The sequence below is a fragment of the Chiloscyllium punctatum genome, chromosome 10 (genome assembly GCF_047496795.1).
Source record: "Chiloscyllium punctatum isolate Juve2018m chromosome 10, sChiPun1.3, whole genome shotgun sequence".
Taxonomy (NCBI): domain Eukaryota; kingdom Metazoa; phylum Chordata; class Chondrichthyes; order Orectolobiformes; family Hemiscylliidae; genus Chiloscyllium; species Chiloscyllium punctatum.
The window spans coordinates 59511635-59530508 of NC_092748.1; the positions used below are offsets into that span (position 1 = coordinate 59511635).

Here is an 18874-nt window from a genome sequence, read left to right on the forward strand (position 1 = left end):
CACCTCCTCCCTCACCTCCATCCAAGGCCCTAAAGGAGCCTTCCACGTCCATCAAAGTTTTACCTGCACATCCACTGATATCATTTATTGCATCCGTTGCTCCTCTACATTGGGGAGACTGGACGCCTCCTAGCAGAGCGCTTTAGGGAACATCTCCGGGACACCCACACCAATCAACCACACCACCTTGTGGCCCAACATTTCAACTCCCCCTCCCACTCTGCCAAGGACATGGAGGTCCTGGGCCTCCTTCACCGCCGCTCCCTTACCACCAGACGCCTGGAGGAAGAATGCCTCATCTTCCGCCTCGGAACACTTCAACCTCAGGGCATTAATGTGGACTTCAACAGTTTCCACATTTTCCCCTTCCCCACCTCACCCTAGTTCCAAACTTCCAGCTCAGCACTGTCCCCATGACTTGTCCTACGTGCCTATCTTCTTTTCAACCTATCCACTCCACCCTCCTCCCTGACCTGTCACCTTCATCCCCTCCCCTACTCATCTATTGTACTCCATGCTACTTTCTCTCCACTCCCACCCTCCTCTAGCTTATCTCTCCACGCTTCAGGCTCTCGGGCCTTTATTCCTGATGAAGGGCTTTTGCCCGAAACCTCGATTTTTCTGCTCTTTGGATGCTGCCTGAACTGCTGTGCTCTTCCAGCACCACCAATCCAAAAGCAGGTGGCAAATCAGTTGATCTCATAAAGTAAACATCTTACAATGCAAGTACCTTTCTCAGTTTAATTAATACATTTTTGATCAATATAGATCATCTGTTAATATTGATATTTCTAATATTTCATGCAACAATAAATAACTCTACTGTTTAAAATAGTTCTGCGCTTGTAACCTCTCAAGTGAGCATGAAGTAATGAAGCTAACTAGATAGTAATTTTATATGGCAATTATTTTCATATTGTGTTCTTTGCTTTGCATTGCAGCTATATGATGGACACATCATCATATAGAAGATGAGGGCATTTTAGCTATATAAGCACCATTTGACTTTATATAAAGAGGCCCTGATGCTGCATTAAATTTTTGAGTCTATAAATACATCTGTTTAAGTTGCTTACGGTACTAAACAGGTGTGTTTGCAGCATTTTGAAACAGCAATGTTTGTCTTCCTGCAGTGGTCAGTAAATGTGACAGAATTGCTGAATCATAGTTTTTTTTAATTGAACACAAATTTAACCATTTGAAATGTCAAATCTGACATTTTAACTTACAATTGAATGGAATTACTGAAAAGTTGGTTGTGTTGATTTACTGTTAATGTTACGGTAACCTACTGTTTATGATGTAGGACTAATGATTTGATAAAGCATCATGAATTCAAATACGGAATTCATTTACGGAATTAGAATCAATAGGTGAGGACATTTCTAGGCTGACATCAGAAAAGTGACAAGAAAAGAGCTGTGAGACAGCTCTCCCAATTTTGGAACTAGCCTCCTGATGAAGGGCTTTTGCCCGAAATGTCGATTTTCCTGCTCCTCGGATGCTGCCTGACCTGCTGTGCTTTTCCAGAATCACTCTAATCTAGACTCTGGTTTCCAGCATCTGCAGTCCTTGTTCTTACCTAAAGGAGGAAAGGAGCAGTCTTAGCCATCCTATACAGTCCAATCAACATTTCATACACTGGGTGCAATGGCACATGTTCTAATAGCAAATAATAATGAATTCAAAGTTAACAGGACAAATTCACACATTTAACCCATCACCTTTAGTTTCATTCAAAATTTTCTAGTTTTAAACTTGCACATATAAATATTATTTAATACTTCCAATTCAGATGTTTCATTTCTTGAGCTCTGAAGAACTCAGATTGGACTTGAAACATTAATTTTGTTTCTCTCTCTACAAATGGTACCAGATTGTTGAGTTTCTGTAGCACTTTGTTTTTAAGATTTCCATTTAGTTTCCTTTACTAAAGTAATCCTAGAAGGACGAGCAATTATTTAAAGGTCCTAATGCTTGTAGAAAAATACTAATAATCTGTAATTGACTCCATTTTATTCAGATTTGAAGGCCTGAAATTCTATGATATGAATATAGTCAGCATCTATTTCTCCATCTTCAAGATCAAACTTTGGCACCACAGTGATATTAGGTGTTGCTTCTCAATGGACCAAGCCTCACCCAGGCAGTGCTACATGTGCACAAACATCACAAGCTAATTGTAGAATTTGGATAGAATAGCATATGCCATATTTGAAAGCCTTTAAATTACTCTAAATGGGGGAGGATTGAAATCTTTATCTCTGTTGACAATTTATGTGGTTTTTGCTCCATGGTATACCAGATAATGTTTTTGCTGAATCACCTTGTGCATGCAATGCAATGCTGATTTCACAGATTTATAACAAATGCTGTGACTATTGAAGCCATTGAGACCATACTGCTGTTCAACCAGCACAGCATCAACAAAAAGTCTGTCAGTGACATTACTTTGTAGACACTGCAAATTCTAATCCCTTCTACACAAATATTGTGATGTGTTTTTCTTTTCAAAAGAAGGAAACTAAACAAAATTGGCAGTAGTGGAATGATTTTGAAAGGCTACTATATGTTATAGGTTTATAGTAGTTTCGGTACAATCCATCAGTTTTTGTTTTAAATGAGTTATTTATTTTTTAGATGTTTCCAGAAGTGAAGGACAATCTTTGTGCTATCCACTGGCAAGCACATGTGTAGTATGAAAATGAATGGAAAATCCAGGATAGGTCTAATATTTAATCATCTCCAAGATCATGCATGGAAGTTTTTGGCAGTCAGATGACAATTCTGCTATTGGAGACTTGGTAACTGTTCAGTCCACACTCATCACAGATTCCCAAATTACACTTAATAGGATCAGTACCTGTCATTTCATGTAGCTTTTCCATTGTAAGTGATGACACCCTTGCAGGCGAGTAAATCCTGCCACATTTAGAAATTTGTAATGTGGTTTTAGAAATTGTGTTTACTGCATATTTACTTGCTTTAGAATGGCTAAAGCAATGCATTTTTATTTTGGCTCCTCTGTTTCTTTCTTTGTTACATATTAATGCGTTGGTTTGTCAAACTTTTTTTATATGCTGACCTATTTCATTTCTTTTCCTTTGTGGCACATTCTAATTATTATTTTAAGCAACTTAGAGATTTGTCATTTTCTTGGAATTCTTCTCGTGCTCTGGGGTTTGGACGACAGGGAGGAATGCCCAAAGAATTAACAAAAGGCAGAGCTGCCTGCATTACAGGTGGACCTTCCATCACTTCCCGTTAGTCAATGGGATGGATATATATTATGTGTGTGTGAATATAGACCTGCCATATTATTTGCATATTTTCTTGAAGATCTGTCATCTATATTTCACTGAGAAGTCAATGTTGTAACTGTGTCCTCTTCTGCAACAAAAACAGAAATTTCTGGAGAAACTCAGCAAGGTCTGACAGCATGTAGAGAGAAAATCGAGTTAATGTTTGAAGACCAGTGATCCTTCTTCAGAACTGATAGTAGCTAGGAAAAGGTGGTATATGTGCTGATGGCAGGTGGGGTGTAAAAAGGAGTGAGTAGATGGGTCGGGTCAGAGCTCTGTGTGTGTAAGAGAGAGAGAGAGACATGGTTAGGCAGACAAAGGGATGGCTGATACGAAGTATGGGAAGGACAAAAGCTGATTATGGAGACAATGAGTCACAATTGGTGAAAACTCGTCTGTGCTAAAAACAGACAACATCATGACAGAGCCTGGGGTGTGGGGTAGGTAAAAGACAATAAAGGAGGTGTTCAGGTTCTAAAGTTATTGAACTCTATATTGAGAGTTGAAGGATGCAGAGTTCCCTGGGGCAGGATGAGATGCTGTTCTTCCAGTTTGTCCTGAGCCTCGCTGGAGCACGGCAACAGGTCCGAACGTAACTGTTGACAAGGGAGCTTGGTGGTGGTGTCAGAATGTCAGGCTTGGGTCAGAATGTAGGTGTTCAACAAAGCAGATACCTAGTCTGCGTTTTGTCTCCCCAGGGTAGGGTAGACCACATTATGAGCAGCGAGTACTGTAGAGCAGATTGAGTAAAATGAAGATAAATCGCTGCTTCCCCTAGAAGGTGGTCTGGAACCTTTGGTAGACAATAGACAATAGGTGCAGGAGTAGGCCATTCTGCCCTTTGAGCCAGCACCACCATTCATTATGATCATGGCTGATCATCCTCAATCAGTATCCTGTTCCTGTCTTATCTCCATAACCCTTGATTCCACTATCCTTAAGAGCTCTATCCAACTCTTTCTTGAAAGTATCCAAAAACTTGGCCTCCACAGCCTTCTGGGGCAGAGCATTCCATACACCCACCACTCTCTGGGTGAAGAAGTTTCTCCTCAACTCTGTTCTAAGTGGCCTACCCCTTATTTTTAAACTGTGTGCTCTGGTTTGCGATTCACCCATCAGCGGAAACATGCTTCCTGCCTCCAGAGTGTCCAATCCTTTAATAATCTTATATGTCTCAATCAGATCCCCTCTCAGCCTTCTAAACTCAAGCGTATACTAGCCCAGTCGCTCCAATCTTTCAGCAAAAGATAGTCCCGCCATTCTGGGAATTGACCTTGTGAACCTACTCTGCACTCCCTCGATAGCCAGAATGTCTTTCCTCAAATTTGGAGACCAAAACTGCGCACAATATTCCAGGTGCGGTCTCACCAGGGCCCTGAACAGCTGCAGAAGGACCTCTTTGCTTCTATACTCAATAGTGAGGAAGGATGAGGTAAAGGGGCAAGAGTTGCACCTTCTCTGATTGCATGGGGAAATATTGGGAGTGGAGGAGGATTGGACCAGGGTCCCTCAGATGGAATGATCTCTGCAAAATGCTGATAAGGATGAGGAGGGGAATATGTGTCTGGCTGAAAGTGGCAGAAATGGCAATTTATGATCCTTTGAATGCAGATGTTGGGGGGATGAAAAGTGACATTATCAGTTGCGGGAGGGAACAGAAGGGGTGAGGGCAGGAGTCTGGTTGGACAAGGAGTCTGGTTGGACACTTGCTAAAGGCCCTGTCAACCACGATGGTGGGGAATCCTCAGTTGAGGAAAAAGGTGGACAATTACCCAGCTACCCACCTCTTCTGCAGTTTGATTTTCACATCATGGCTTCAAATTTGACTTCGTATTGTCTGCTTTTTCCTTGCCAGGTATGACATTGTGCCTCCAAACAGGTATCCATGTCACAGACATAAAGTTGCCAGTTGGGATTTTGGTGAGGGTGTTAGTATGCATGCACAGAATGATTCCAAAGGAGTGAACTTTAGGGTCTTTGTGAGATATGCACTGTGTAATCTACGTCAACGGTAATTGTACCATTTTAGAGTTGGGTTGGTGTGGGGCATGGATCTGACGAGGGAGTCCCGGACGGAGTGGTCTGTCTGAAATGCTGATAAGGGTGGGTAGAGAAATATATCAAAGCCCTAGGATCTGTTTGTAGGTGGCGGAAGTGGCGGAGGATGATACGATGTACATGGAGGTTTGTGGGGTAGAAGGTGAGGACCAGGTGAGTTCTGTCCTTGTTGCATTAGGAGGCTTGGGGTTCAAGGGCAGAGGTGCAGGAAATGGAGGAGATGTGCTGGAGGGCATCGTTGACCTCGTGGAAGGAGAATTTGCGGTCTTCAAAGAAGGAGGCCATCTGGGATTTTCTGTGGTGGAATTGGTCATCCTGGGAACAGATGTGGTAGAGGCGGCGGAATTGAGAATAAGGGATGGCGTTTTTACAGGAGGCAGTATGGGAGAAGGTGTAGTCCAGGAAGCTGCGAGAGTTGCTGGGCTTGTCTGTGGTTAGTCAGCCCCTCCAGTGCATCTCCTCCATTTCCTTCACCACCATCCTTGAACTCCACACCTCTCAACGCAATAAGGACAGAACCCCCACCCCAACTAGCCCTCACCTTCCACCCCACCAATCTCCAGATACATCGCATCATCCTCCGCCACTTCCGCCACCTACAAACAGACCAACCACTAGGGATATATTTCCCTCCCCACCCCTATCAGCATTTCAGAGAGACCATTCCCTCCTTGACTCCCTTGTCAGATCCACCCCCCCGCCCCCCCCACCAGCATACACCCCACTCCGGGCACCTTCCCCTGCCACTGCAATAATTGCAAAATGTGCCCCCTCACCTGCATCTAATGCCTCAAATGATCCTTCTACATTGAACAGAAACTTACCTGCATTTCCACAAATGTCATCTACTGTAGGCGTTGCACCCGACATCGGGGAGACAGGATGCCAACTTGCGGATCATTTCAGAGAACACCTCTGGGACACCCGCACCAACCAACCCAACCGCCCTGTGGCTGCACACTTCAACTCCTCCTCCCACTCCAGCAAAGACATGCAGGTCCTGGGCCTCCTCCACTGCTAAACCCGAAACACCTGACGCCTGGCAGAAGAACACCTCATCTTCCGCCTTGGGACCCTGCAACTGCCATTCACTACAAAACCACTGACTGCCATAGCTACCTTCACTACACATTGTCACACCCCATGCCCTGCAAGGATTCCATCCCATTCTCCCAGTTCCTTCGCCTACATCACATCAGTTCAGATGGAGCCACCTTCCAAGACAGTGCTGCTGATATGCTTGCTTCTTCCATAACCGTGGCTTCCCACCCACTATGGTTGACAGGGCCCTCAACCACTTTCAACCTGTCATCTGTGCTTCTGCCCTTGCACCTTCCCATCACTCACAACAGCATGATTGGGTCCCCATTGTCCTCACTTTTCAGCCCGCCTGCCCTTGCATTAAAAGGATCATTCTCTGCCACTTCAGACAAATCCAGCAAAACGCCACCACCCAACGCATCTTTCCCTTACTCCCTCTTCTGCATTTTGCAGGGATTGTTCCATCTGGGACACCCTCGTGCATTCCACAACCACCAACACACCCCCTTCTCCATGGCACCTTCCCATGTAACTACCGAAGGTGCAACTCCTGCACCTTCACCTCCTCCCTGCTCACCATCCAAGGACCTAAACAGTCCTTCCAGGTGAAGCAGTATTTCACCTGTACATTCTCCAATCTTGTGTTTTGTATTTGCTGCACACATGTGGCCTGCTCTACATTGGAAAAACTAAATGCAGACTGGGTGACCGCTTTGTGGAGCACCTGCGGTCTGTGCACAAGCATGACCATGACCTTCCTGTAGCCGGTCATTTTAACACAGGATCCTGCTCGCATGCCCACTTATCTGTCCTCAGCATGCTGCAGTGTTCCAGTGAATCACAGTGCAAGCTGGAGGAACAACATCTCATCTTCAGACAAGGCACTTTTCAGCCTTCTAGACTTAATATTGAGTTTAACACCTGTAAATTGTGACCAATTTCTTCCCTTTTAGCTTGTTACATCCTGTTATCATGCCCTCTTTTGCACAACTACCATTCCCCCCCCCCCCCCCACCCAGGAGGACTGTTTGTCTTTTCAACTCTGGCAGGAGACACCCCATTGTTCTGACATTCTTACGTTCCAATCACTTAATCTGAACTATCTACATCTTTTCTCCACCAGTACCCTACACCCACTACCTCATACCCCACCCCACCTCAAACTATAGCATAAATGTTGTCCCCTCCACATTTCACTTCAGCTCTGATAAAGAGTCACCTAAACTTGAAACATTAGATTGCTGTCTCTCCATGGATGCTGTCTGACCTACTGTAATCTCCAGCATTGGTTGTTTTCAGTACAGATTCCGGCATCAGCAATAATTTGCTCCTAGGAACCTTGCTACCCCTTACATTACCAGTATCCCAGTCTATATTTGGGTAATTGAAATCTCCCATTCTAGCAGCTCTATAAAGTTGGCATTTTTGTAATTTTGCTATAAATTTGTTCCTGTATATCTTTTCCACTTGTTGCAGTAGTTAAACCTTTTTACCTTTGCTCTCTCCACACCCTTTGAGAGGTCCTTTTTCTCCAGCACTCTGTTACCTTCCACCTTTCCCTTCTTTTCTGAACACCTTGTACCCAGGAATATTTAACATCCAGTGTTTATCATCTGTGAACCAGGTCTCTGTTATCATCACAACAGTTCACATGGCAATCTGCCTACAACTCCCGATCTTATTTGCTATACTCTCTGCATTCACATACATGTAGTACAACTTTGATTTATATTTAATTACTTTCTCCTTTACTCCAACTTCACCTATTAACTTGCTATTCTCTGTGCTAGCCCTAGCTGTCTCTCTAAGCATTCTGTGAATCATGGTGATGTTCTCTAATATTCTCTCTTGGTTTCCACACTCCTGCCAAGTTAAAGTCTTGCCAACTGTGCAAGCAAAATGCCCTGCAAGGAACTCTGGTCCAGCTCTAGTCAGGTGCAACCCAGGTACCAATACACCCAGAGCCAGTCCCAATGTCCCAGCAATGTGTATCTATCCCTCCTGCACAATCTTTCCAGTTACGTTTTATCCTTCTATTTCTGCATTCAATTGCATTGCATTTTGGTACAGGGTGTAATCCAGAGATTACTACATTTAAGGCTTTGAATGTTAATTTACCCAGCTATTTAGAAAATTCTGATACAAAAACTGAAATTGCTGATGCAACGGAGCAGCTCTGGCAGCATCTGTAACAAGAAGATGGAATTAATGTTTTGAGTTTAGTGACTCTTCATCAGAAGTGTTGAATTACACTGGTGGTGGTGGGGGGGGGGGGCGGTGGTGGTGGGGGGTGGCGGGGAGGGGCAGTCTTGATGAGTCTTGTACGAGATGCTGTGATTCTGGATATCTCAGTTTTAGACTGTACATCCTTGGGCAATAACAACCTTAAGTTGATCAGCTGTCAAGCAACAATGAGGGCAGTGGGGGAGTGCTGCTACTTCTGGGGCAGTGCCTCAGTGATCCTAGAAGTGTGTTCGAGGTCAGATATTGCTATGACACCTCTGAAAGTCTCCTTGAATACTGGCATGAGCAGTTACATTGGCAGCATACTGAGCCTTACTTCACTTAGAGCTTCCACTGTGGCACTTGGACGTTTGATGTCTTGAGTTTGTGCTCAATGTAAGCCAACTCATTATCTATTAGCTATGTCGTGTAAGGGTTGGGCATTGGCATGACTTTTTTTTTACACTGGGCAGAATTGGCTCCAAACTATGTCTACGTGTTGGTGCTGGACTCCTTGTTTATGTTGACTGTCTTCTAGAATGCCTGCCAATATTCCATGCTGCCTGTCCTGGTTTGAGTTTATTGATCTGGTAATTCACCAAAGGCAGATCCTGTCCCCAAATTAGCCTAAAATAGACATTTCAGGGTCTGAACTCGTGGCTACCAATGTGAGAGCTAGATAATGGTGTTTCTACATCACTGTCTTCCTGTTTTCTAATTCTTTTCCATCAGTGTCTGACCACTTTGCAATTCTTTGGTATCTGAAAGGAACAAGGAACAAGGAACAGTGTTGATTGTGAAAAGAGAAAGGGTTAAGCATGTGGGAGACACTAAGATCATTTGCAAATTGTAAATCAGAAAAGATTTTAGGATGAAGGTTAATAGTGATATGACCAGAAGCATAAGATTTGATCATACTTATTGTATTTTTAATGCTGTCTGCAAAGAAAGCTTACGTTATGAAATAATGGCTGTCAGATTTCCCTTCCTGTTTGCAGGTTTTGGCAATAATTTGCAGCATTTTGGATTGGAACAGCTGGGACTGTGAAAGTTGTCAATTTCTTAAGGTTTTATGCAATTTGGCTCTTTTCAAATTGCCTCGGGAAATATCTGGCAGATCAGTCTGACTGCAGTATAACGATTTCCAGGGAAGATTCCTGTTATGTCCTAGATGAGCATTTGTGTTTGTAATTGTTCTCTCTCTGAGACAACCTTTGTAGTTATTCTACAAATCGGCAAAAACTATCATCAAGGGACTGTGAATGACACTCCATTCGAAGATGTTAACAATGTCTTCCTGTTTATTCAATATTGCTTGTTGCTGGAACCAGCTCTTTTTAAAGACCATTTTATCTTGAGTGGGACATTAGTCTCAACACTCTGTGTTTGGAATGTCTGGTCCCTTTATAATGATTAAATTATTGAGGATGCTGCCTGGAAGAGGATCTTTGTTTTTTAGGTGTTTTTCTTAAATGCCATTGAAGGAGTCGACAATGAACTCCATTTGACTGAGTGCACACATCATCTGCATACTGGAACTCTGAATGAATTGCAATGACATTGGCTTTGGATTGGATTTTTTATGTCAGACAGCTATGAATGCTCTATTGTTGAATATATTTAAGCCAGAGATATTTTTGGTTGCTCAGTGAGTCACAGAGGTAAAGGGAGTGGACAGGAAAATGGGGTTGAAAGCTGATTGGGCATGATCATGTTTGATACAGCAGATTCATTTGATCTACCGCTGTTCTATATCCTGTGGTCTTTTGGTTACACCACTGCAGGAAATAGTTTATCTATATCTATCTTTTTGAATACTTTATAATTTTGAAAGTCTTTTTATTCAGATTTCACACATCCACTGTATGTTGCTTCTGAATTTGCAATATTCATGATCACTTTCAGAGATTTGAATTTTGGGAACTTTTAATTTTAATAGTGAATTGTAGAATACAATACTATCTTTTAAACTTGGATTAAAATTTTAAGGGCCCCTACTATTTGGTTTGCAGGCGCGTTAGGACCTGTAAAATTCCCTGGGAAGTTTTCCCACCGTCCACTCTTAACACTTTTTCAATCATAATGGGGTGGGTGAAGCCTGGGGCAATTCAAATTAATAAACATGCTGCCTTCAAGTTTCGAGGCTGGTGGCATGTGGACGGGCCAAGTTGGTGTATCAGACCAGCAGATCATCCCACATTTGCCTCAATACCTACATTTTCTAGATTTGGTGACATTTTCTGCCTCTCTGTCCACCATCACCACCTCCTAAAATATCCCAGCCTTTACACCAAGAACCCCTAAACATCTCTTGCTCCAAGGCCTCCCCTTCTATCCATACTGCAAGGCCGTTATATTTACCTCCTCCTTGGCTGTACGTCTTTAAAATCTGAGAAATCTGAGGACTAAGTGCATTTAGTTCCAGCAGTGGCCATCACTCTGTGGTACTGCTGGGACTATGGAGCCGTCAGTCAATCCTTGGTGAGGTTTGGAAATCTTGCTGCCAGCCATTTAGTACTCCAAGGAGTGTTAATGGCTGTGAGACAGCATGCATTGTGGAGACATGTTCTTTGCTGACTCTAACTGGTGAAATGAGAAACGTACACATTCTTCTGCATTTAATTATATTAGTAGATTTATTTTGTTTCTAAAGGTAAACTGTTTCTCAGTCATGTCTAGAGAAAAACCAACATGAATTGATAACAGCTTTAAGTCTGATTTGAGATATTAATCCTTTATATTTGTTCTTCCAGAAAATTGATTTAAGGCTCCTTCCAAAATACTAACATGATTGGACTTGAGACATTGCCAGATCCTACGGATATCTGGGAAATAATACAGACAATCGGAAAAGGAACCTATGGAAATGTCTACAGAGTTTTGAATAAGAAAGATGGTAGCCAAGCTGCTGTCAAAGTGCTGGATCCCATCAGTGTTAGTATTTAGAAATTTTTCAATTTTGTTCATGACTTTCTAGTATTATGAGATTCTGCGTTTGCATTGTATCTAATAAACAATATGCACTCTTCAAATTTCCTTTCCAACCTGTCTGCATCCTTTTGACAGGGTTAACCTCACCAGGAGAATTCAATCTTGGGGGTGACCAATCAGAGGAAGGGAATGCTAGAATCTGTGAGGAGCTATGTTTTCGATCTCAAGCTGGTTCTCTCTCACTTTCACTCCTGATGTGTTCACTGATTTGGAGGAGCAGTGAGCTGTTTGAAGTGGCGATGTTGAGTTGGTCATTGGGGGTTCCTTTTGTTGAAGCCAGGGCTGAGCGGGTGGGAGGGCGTCTGCTGGAGGAGAAGACAGTTGCAAGAGGGGTGGGGATGAAAAGACGGAGGTTTCAAAAGGGGTGTTGGGGAAGGCATGCTGTATGTGGGGATGGGTTCAGCGGGAGCTGCAAGTGGGTAAGATGGACGTAGCAATGGGGGGAGGGTTTGAAAGGGAGGCTGCACAGGAGACGGGGTTTCAAGCCTGTCAGCAAAGGAATACTTGACTACCTGGGAGCCAGAAAAACCTGAAATCATTGAGTAATGAGTTTCATGAAAGTGAGTATCAAATCTCGAGCTTAAAGCTGCATTGGGAGGTAGGGGGTTTGTGATGAAGAAGCTGCTTTTGTAACAAAAGCTGACAATTATTAATATTAAGTTTGAGGTTGAAATATGATATTGAGTAAAACAGGTAATAACTGCCTGATTAAAATTTTCCAGCTTTGCACATATGCAATAGACACACCAGTTATTATCTTACCAGTCTGTGGAAGATGTATTTAAGTTATTTTTGAGTATTGGAGTATGTCAGCTATTTTGAAGAATGTTTGTTGCTAACTTAAGCCTATTTTCTTGTGCCAATTTAAATTCTGTGAATATATTTTTGTCCTTGTGTGATGTGCCTTTAAGGATAACTGAGGCTTGATAATTTTTGAAGATGTGATGAATTATTTTATTTCTGCATCTATGAATCCATGCACCCTATAAATCAACCCAAATTTTAAAGGTATTATACTCCATGACTGTGTTACCCAAGAAATTAGAATAACGAACATGGATGCTAGAAATATGTAACACAAACTGAAAATGCTGGAGAAAGTCAGCAAGTCTGGCAGTATCTGTGGAGAGAAAACACAGTTAATGTTTCAGGTCCAGTGACCCTGCTTCAGAACTGGAGCTGAATGTCTCCAACAATTTCTGTATTTGTGTGCAATAAATTAGGTAGTGAGAATGAAAAATGAGTCCCTAAAAACAAAATCATTGTGCCCCAAAATCAAAACTTAGCCTGCAAAACAGTCCTTAGTGGGGCAGGAGGTGGGGGGGTTGGGGGAAACTCCTGACCCCTGCCTCCAAACAATATCTCTCCAACCCCAAAGCCTGCTGCGATATCTGTGCTGCTCTAATTCTGGACTGTTATGTTTTCCCAATCATAATTCCTCCAGCTGTGGTGACCGTGCTTTCAGTTGCTGCAACTCCAAACTCTGGATTACCCGAAATATACCTTTTCAGTCTCTTCACCTCACTTTCCTCCTTTAAGACATTTGTTAAATCCAACCTCTTCTCCAAAGCTTTAGGCCATCAGGTCTAAAATGTTTTTTATATGGTTGTGTCATATTTTGTTTTATAATACTCGTGTGAAGCAGGATGCTTCATTATTTACAATAGTTATAATAGTTAACTATCTTATATATATCTCAATTGTTGTATGTTTTAACTGAAGTTTATTTTACCAGTATTTTCTTGTTCTAATGTATGCACTTCAGTTAATGGTATTGCTACACTTGTACTTCTGTGTATACGTATATTTGTAGTAGTATGACCCAGGTATTTGCCAAACTAAGTAGAAATTTTGAATAGACAAAAAGTCAATAGAATTGAAGCCTTTGGTCCTGTTATTATCTCAACAATAACACCAATTTGCACAGTGCCTTTAACATCTAGAATGTCCCAAGGTGCTTCACAGTATCGTTATAACATAAAATATCAATTAAGCCATCTAAAAAGACATTAGGACAGATGACTAAAGTTTTGTCAAAGATATGTTTTAAGCATTGTCTCAAGAAGTGTGGAATATGAAACCAACAGTGCTTTCAGATGTTGCTTAGGGCTCCACAAAGATGAGAACAAGGAGATGCCCAAAGAACTTAGGAGACACCATATCACCAATCTGGAAGGGGAGTAGAACATTGATAATTATGAATGTATCAAATTTATACCCTTAGTCTTACAGCCATACACATGGGGTGACACAGAACATCTGTTAGACCCTGACATGCTTGATATTGCTCTGTAGATTCCACTCAAAAATACAACTACAGCATTTATATGGAAACCTGTTGTCTGACTATTATTATAGTTGTCAGTGAGTAGCTGCAACACAATAATTTAATTCAGAGTCTGTAGAAAGAATTGCTCAAATAATATGCTTCTGCTGAATGTGATATCAAAGCAACTGAATTTGATGTTATAAGAAAACATCCATTGTTACATCTGGGGGTTTCCTGCATTCATGTGAATCAAAAATAGATTGTGCACAAAAGGCATGCATAGTGAGCATGACTAGTTTCTATACAATCCTCAAGTTGATAACATTCAATTTATGCCAAAAAAACCCCAGCTATTATTTATCAACAAGCACGTCTACTTTTTTCTTTAAAAAGAGGAAAATAAATGTAACCTCCTTTTTAATCTTTAAAATAGTGATCAGTATCAGAACTGAATAAATTATGTGAACATATTTATTATAATTCCAGAGATGATCTTGTAATATGACAGTTATACAAAAATCTCATCCAGGTTATGTGTTGTCCTAATTTGTGTATTCATTTGTTTTTACCATTAATTCAGGTTGTTGATGAAGAAATTGAAGCAGAATATACGATCCTGCAGTCACTCCCAAATCATCCAAATGTTGTTAAATTTTATGGAATGTTCTACAAATCAGACTTAAAATCTGGTGGTCACCTGTGGTTGGTTCTTGAGGTAAGGAACCGTTGACTCAGGATTGCTTTCATAAAAGACTATTTAGATTAAAAAAACACAAACTGAAGAAACTTGTAATGATATGAAGTTAAAAAGTATCTTTGGCAATATTGACCAGATTAAATGTAATCTTTTAAAAATATCACAATTGTTAAACATTTCTCCATTAACAGGTTTTGGGAAGATTTGTAGCTCAGGTTGAGGTTCTGGATGTAGGTTTGCTCGCTGAGCTGGAAAGTTCATTTTCAGATGTTTCGTCACCATACTAGGTAACATCATCAGTGAGCCTCTGGATGAAGCAAGGTGGCATGGCCCACTTTCTATTTATGTGTTCAGGTTTTCTTGGTTGGTGATGTCATTTCCTGTTTTTTTCTCAGGGGGTGGTAAATGGGATCCAAGTCAACGTGTTTGTTGATAGAGTTCCGGTTGGAATGTGTTGTCCCAGTCAAAGTGGTGTCCTTTCTCATCTGTATATAAGGATACTAGTGAGAGGAACTACGCAGAGCAAAGGAAAATCACCTGTACAGTATATTAAAAAAGAATGAGTACCTAATGAACACAGTCCACCAATTTCTTAGCAACAAACCCAAACAAGCAGACAAAACACTTCCAGAATCCCTCGCCACTCTCCCCTACATCAAAGACATCTTGGAAATGACTGCCAGAGTACTCAGTTCTCTTGGCATCATGGTAGCCCACAAACCCACCAACACACTAAAACAGCAGCTAATGAACTTGAAAAACCCTATACAGACAATAAGCAAAACTAACGTCATTTACAAAATACTGTGCAAGAACTGTAACAAACACTACATTAGAAAAACAGGCAGAAAACTAGCCTCAGGATACATGAACATCAACTAGCCACAAAAAGACATGATCCTCTGTCACGAGTATTCTTATATATGGATGAGGAAGGACACCACTTCGACTGGGACAACACATCCATCCTAGGACAAGCCAAACAGAGACATGCACGAGAATTCCTGGAAGCATGGCATTCCAACAGAACTCTATCAATAAACACATTGACTTGAATCCCATTTCCCACCCCCTGAAATAAAAACAGGAAGTGACATCACCACAGGAAATGACATCACCAACCCAAGGAATCCTAAACACGTAAATAGAAAGTGGGTCATGCCACCTCGCTTCATCTGGAGGCTCACTGATGACGTTACCCAGTATGGTGACGAAACCCATCCGCAGATGGGTGAGTCCCAAACCAGAGGACACAGCTTAAAAATAAGGGGTAGGCCATTTAGGACAGAGATGAGGAGAAATTTCTTCACCCAGAGAGTGTTGGGTGTGTGGAATGCCCTGCCCCAGAAGGCAGTGGAGGCCAAGTCTCTGGATTAGTTTAAGAAAGACTTGGATAGAGCTCTCAAGGATAGTGGAATCAAGGGTTATGAAGATAAGGCAGGAACAGGATACTGACTGAGGATGATCAGCCATGATCATAATGAATGGTGGTGCAGGCTCGAAGAGCAGAATGGCCTACTCCTGCACCTATTCTCTATTGTCTATTGTCTATTGAAACATCTGAAAATGAACCTTCCAGCTCAGTGAACAAACCTACATCCATTTCTCCATTAATATTGGCATCAAGTTATAGTGTGCATTATTAGGAGAAGGACTGGTATTTATTGAAAATGGCAAAGACATCACATTTCACTCTGGCAAAAGTATGTGGATGAACAATCCATAGTTTTTTTATTGTAAGGATTTTTCATTTTTGTGTTTTTAAAACTGGAGACTAAAGTATCTGAGAACTTTCTAAAACCTAGTTTGAAAGAGCGGCTGCAGTTTTTTGAAAGGAAATAACCTGATAGCCATGGGACATATTGTAAACAATTGATTGATCCAACAGCAATTGAAGTTCAAATTGCAGATGATCTTGATTTGAGGCCATGTACTAATATAGTTCTTGTTGCCAATGAGAAGTGATCAGTTTGTGGATTAGTGACAGTTATCAATGCTTGCTAACAACTATATGATTGGTTCTTGGGTGGCTGAGCAGCTTAGAGCTGGCAACAATTTACAGAGACATGGGGAGAAGACAGGAAGAAAATGGGAATATCATCTTTCAGCCAAGAAGCTGCCTGTTCTCTGCAGTCAAAAACTGAAATTAATCTTGAAGAAAACAAGTTACCTTTCCTGCAAGCCTTGACTTTTGACTTGATAAATCAGAGACACTTTCCAAGTGAGTTGGCCACTCTGTAGTTCATAGAGACCAGTGGAAGCATCCAGATGATGGCATCTGAACAACAGGTGTCTGGCTAGTTGAGGAAAGATCATCTCAAATCGAAACTGGGAAGCAAAGACCACTGAACTGACTTTCCAGCTGTTTTTCGCCTCAAGCAATAACCTACATTTCCTTTTTTGTCCTGTATATATTAAGGGGGAGTTTATAATGGGATTAGAATTTTAGTTAGCAGTGCTTTAAGCCACTGATTTATCACTATTTTCCTGTAGCTATGGTCTAGTTACTAATTACTGACAACAGTAATTGGGCTACGCACTTTAAAAGAAAAGCTTTTAACATTTGGTATAACTCTGGGAATAGCGGGGCTCAGTTTATTGCTTCCTACCCCAGTGAATTAAAGATGACTGATAACTGTATAGATTTACTCAAGGTATAACAACATAACTAAGACCATAATTCCACATGGAAACAGGCGTACGCCAAATAGCTTTAGAAGCTTAATCTGCTCTTTAGAACAGTTATGACTGAACTGCAACTGAATTCCTCATACCACTCTTTGTTCCTATCTCTGAATAGAGGGGTTCTTGACAGTGTTGTTGTTGATGCATTCTGTCGGTGTTAGAAAATCTCTTTATCCCTCTTAACGCAATAACTAATTTTCAAACAGGAAAAAAATTGCATGTCCATGCATGTTTCATTTTTGATACTTTCAAAGATTCACTTTTTTCAACTTCCAGACTGCATTTGAGGTATAACTCCATTTCCAGTGCAAGTAAACAGCAATTCAAATAGCTGTCTTTATATTTCATTAGATTTTTGGGATTAATTGTGGTCTTGAAATTTTACTGCCTCCTCTAGTTCCTCATTGTCCTTGAGTACTTATAATTTAACTTGATGATAATTGTTTTCTTTTCTAACTCTGGGTTTTAGAGCTTAGAAGCTAATGGTTTATCCCCCTGTGGTATTTACTATGAGTTTTATTTGTTTAATCTAATTTATTGTAAATTATCTCCTTTGATATACCTTACATAAGAGAATGTATTGTGTATCTCAAGAATATGTCAATTTCTGCATGTAACTAAGAAATACTAATTAGCATTAATGCAAATTTTATACACAACCCAAGAGATATACAAAGGTATCTTTGCCTCCACCAGAATGGTGAGAAAAGACTATTACCCTAGCCTGAAATGGATGAACATGCTTGAAAAAAACACTAGATGCACCAGTTGGATGAATCATAGAGTACAGGAGACCAATTGCCTTGTTGTAATTGGTGCCAGCTGTTTGGAAGAGCATCCCTCTAATCTACCTCTTCTTCATAATTCTAAGTTTATTTTCACAGTTCTATTTTGAAGGCATTGTTTAAATCTACCACACTGGCAGCTGAAGCATTCAAGATGTTAGCTCCTCACTGTGGAAAAAATTGTTCAAAAAATTAATTTGTGGGATGTGAGTGTTGGCTGAGCCAAGATTAATTGCCTATCCCTAATTGCTCTTGAGATGGTGGTACAGAGCTGCCTCCTTGAGCCAGTGCAGTCCATTTAGTGTAGGTAGACCCACAATGCAGTTAGGGAGGGAGTTCCAAGAATTAAACTCAGTGACACTGAAGGAATAGTGAATACATTTCCAAGTCAGGATGATGAATGGAATGGAGGAAAGCTTGTAGCTGATGGTATTCCATTATATCTTTGGAAATAAAAATACATCATATCAACCACAGAACTCTTATCAACTGTGTGTTACCTATAGACCCATATGGCATAGGAGTGGAACTAAGCCATTTCACCCATTGAGACTGTTCTGTCATTCTCTGAGATCATGGCTGATCTAATAATCCTCAACTCCATTTTCCTGCCTTTTCCTCATGATCCCTGCTTCTCTTACTGATTATAAATTACTTTGTCTTTGCCTTGAATATATTTTATAACTCAGCCTCAACAGCCCTCAGTAGTAAAGAATTGCACAGATTCACTGCCATCTGAGAGAAAAAATTCTTCCTAACTGTACTGTTAAATGTGGATCTTTTATTCTGAGATTATGCCCCCTAGTCTGAGATTGTTCCAAAA

General features: G+C 41.1%; 1 protein-coding gene across 9 annotated transcripts in view; it reads left to right on the top strand.

Annotated features, from left to right (window-relative positions):
* Positions 1 to 18874, top strand: part of myo3b (myosin IIIB) — a 586128-nt gene that overhangs the window by 36935 nt on the left and 530319 nt on the right. For all 9 annotated transcript variants that reach the window (XM_072579295.1, XM_072579293.1, XM_072579296.1 and 6 more), the window contains exons 2-3: positions 11378 to 11558; positions 14465 to 14599. In XM_072579295.1, the coding sequence (XP_072435396.1) occupies positions 11412 to 11558; positions 14465 to 14599 (282 nt within the window). In that variant the 5' untranslated portion in view covers positions 11378 to 11411. The remainder of the gene's footprint in view (positions 1 to 11377; positions 11559 to 14464; positions 14600 to 18874) is intronic.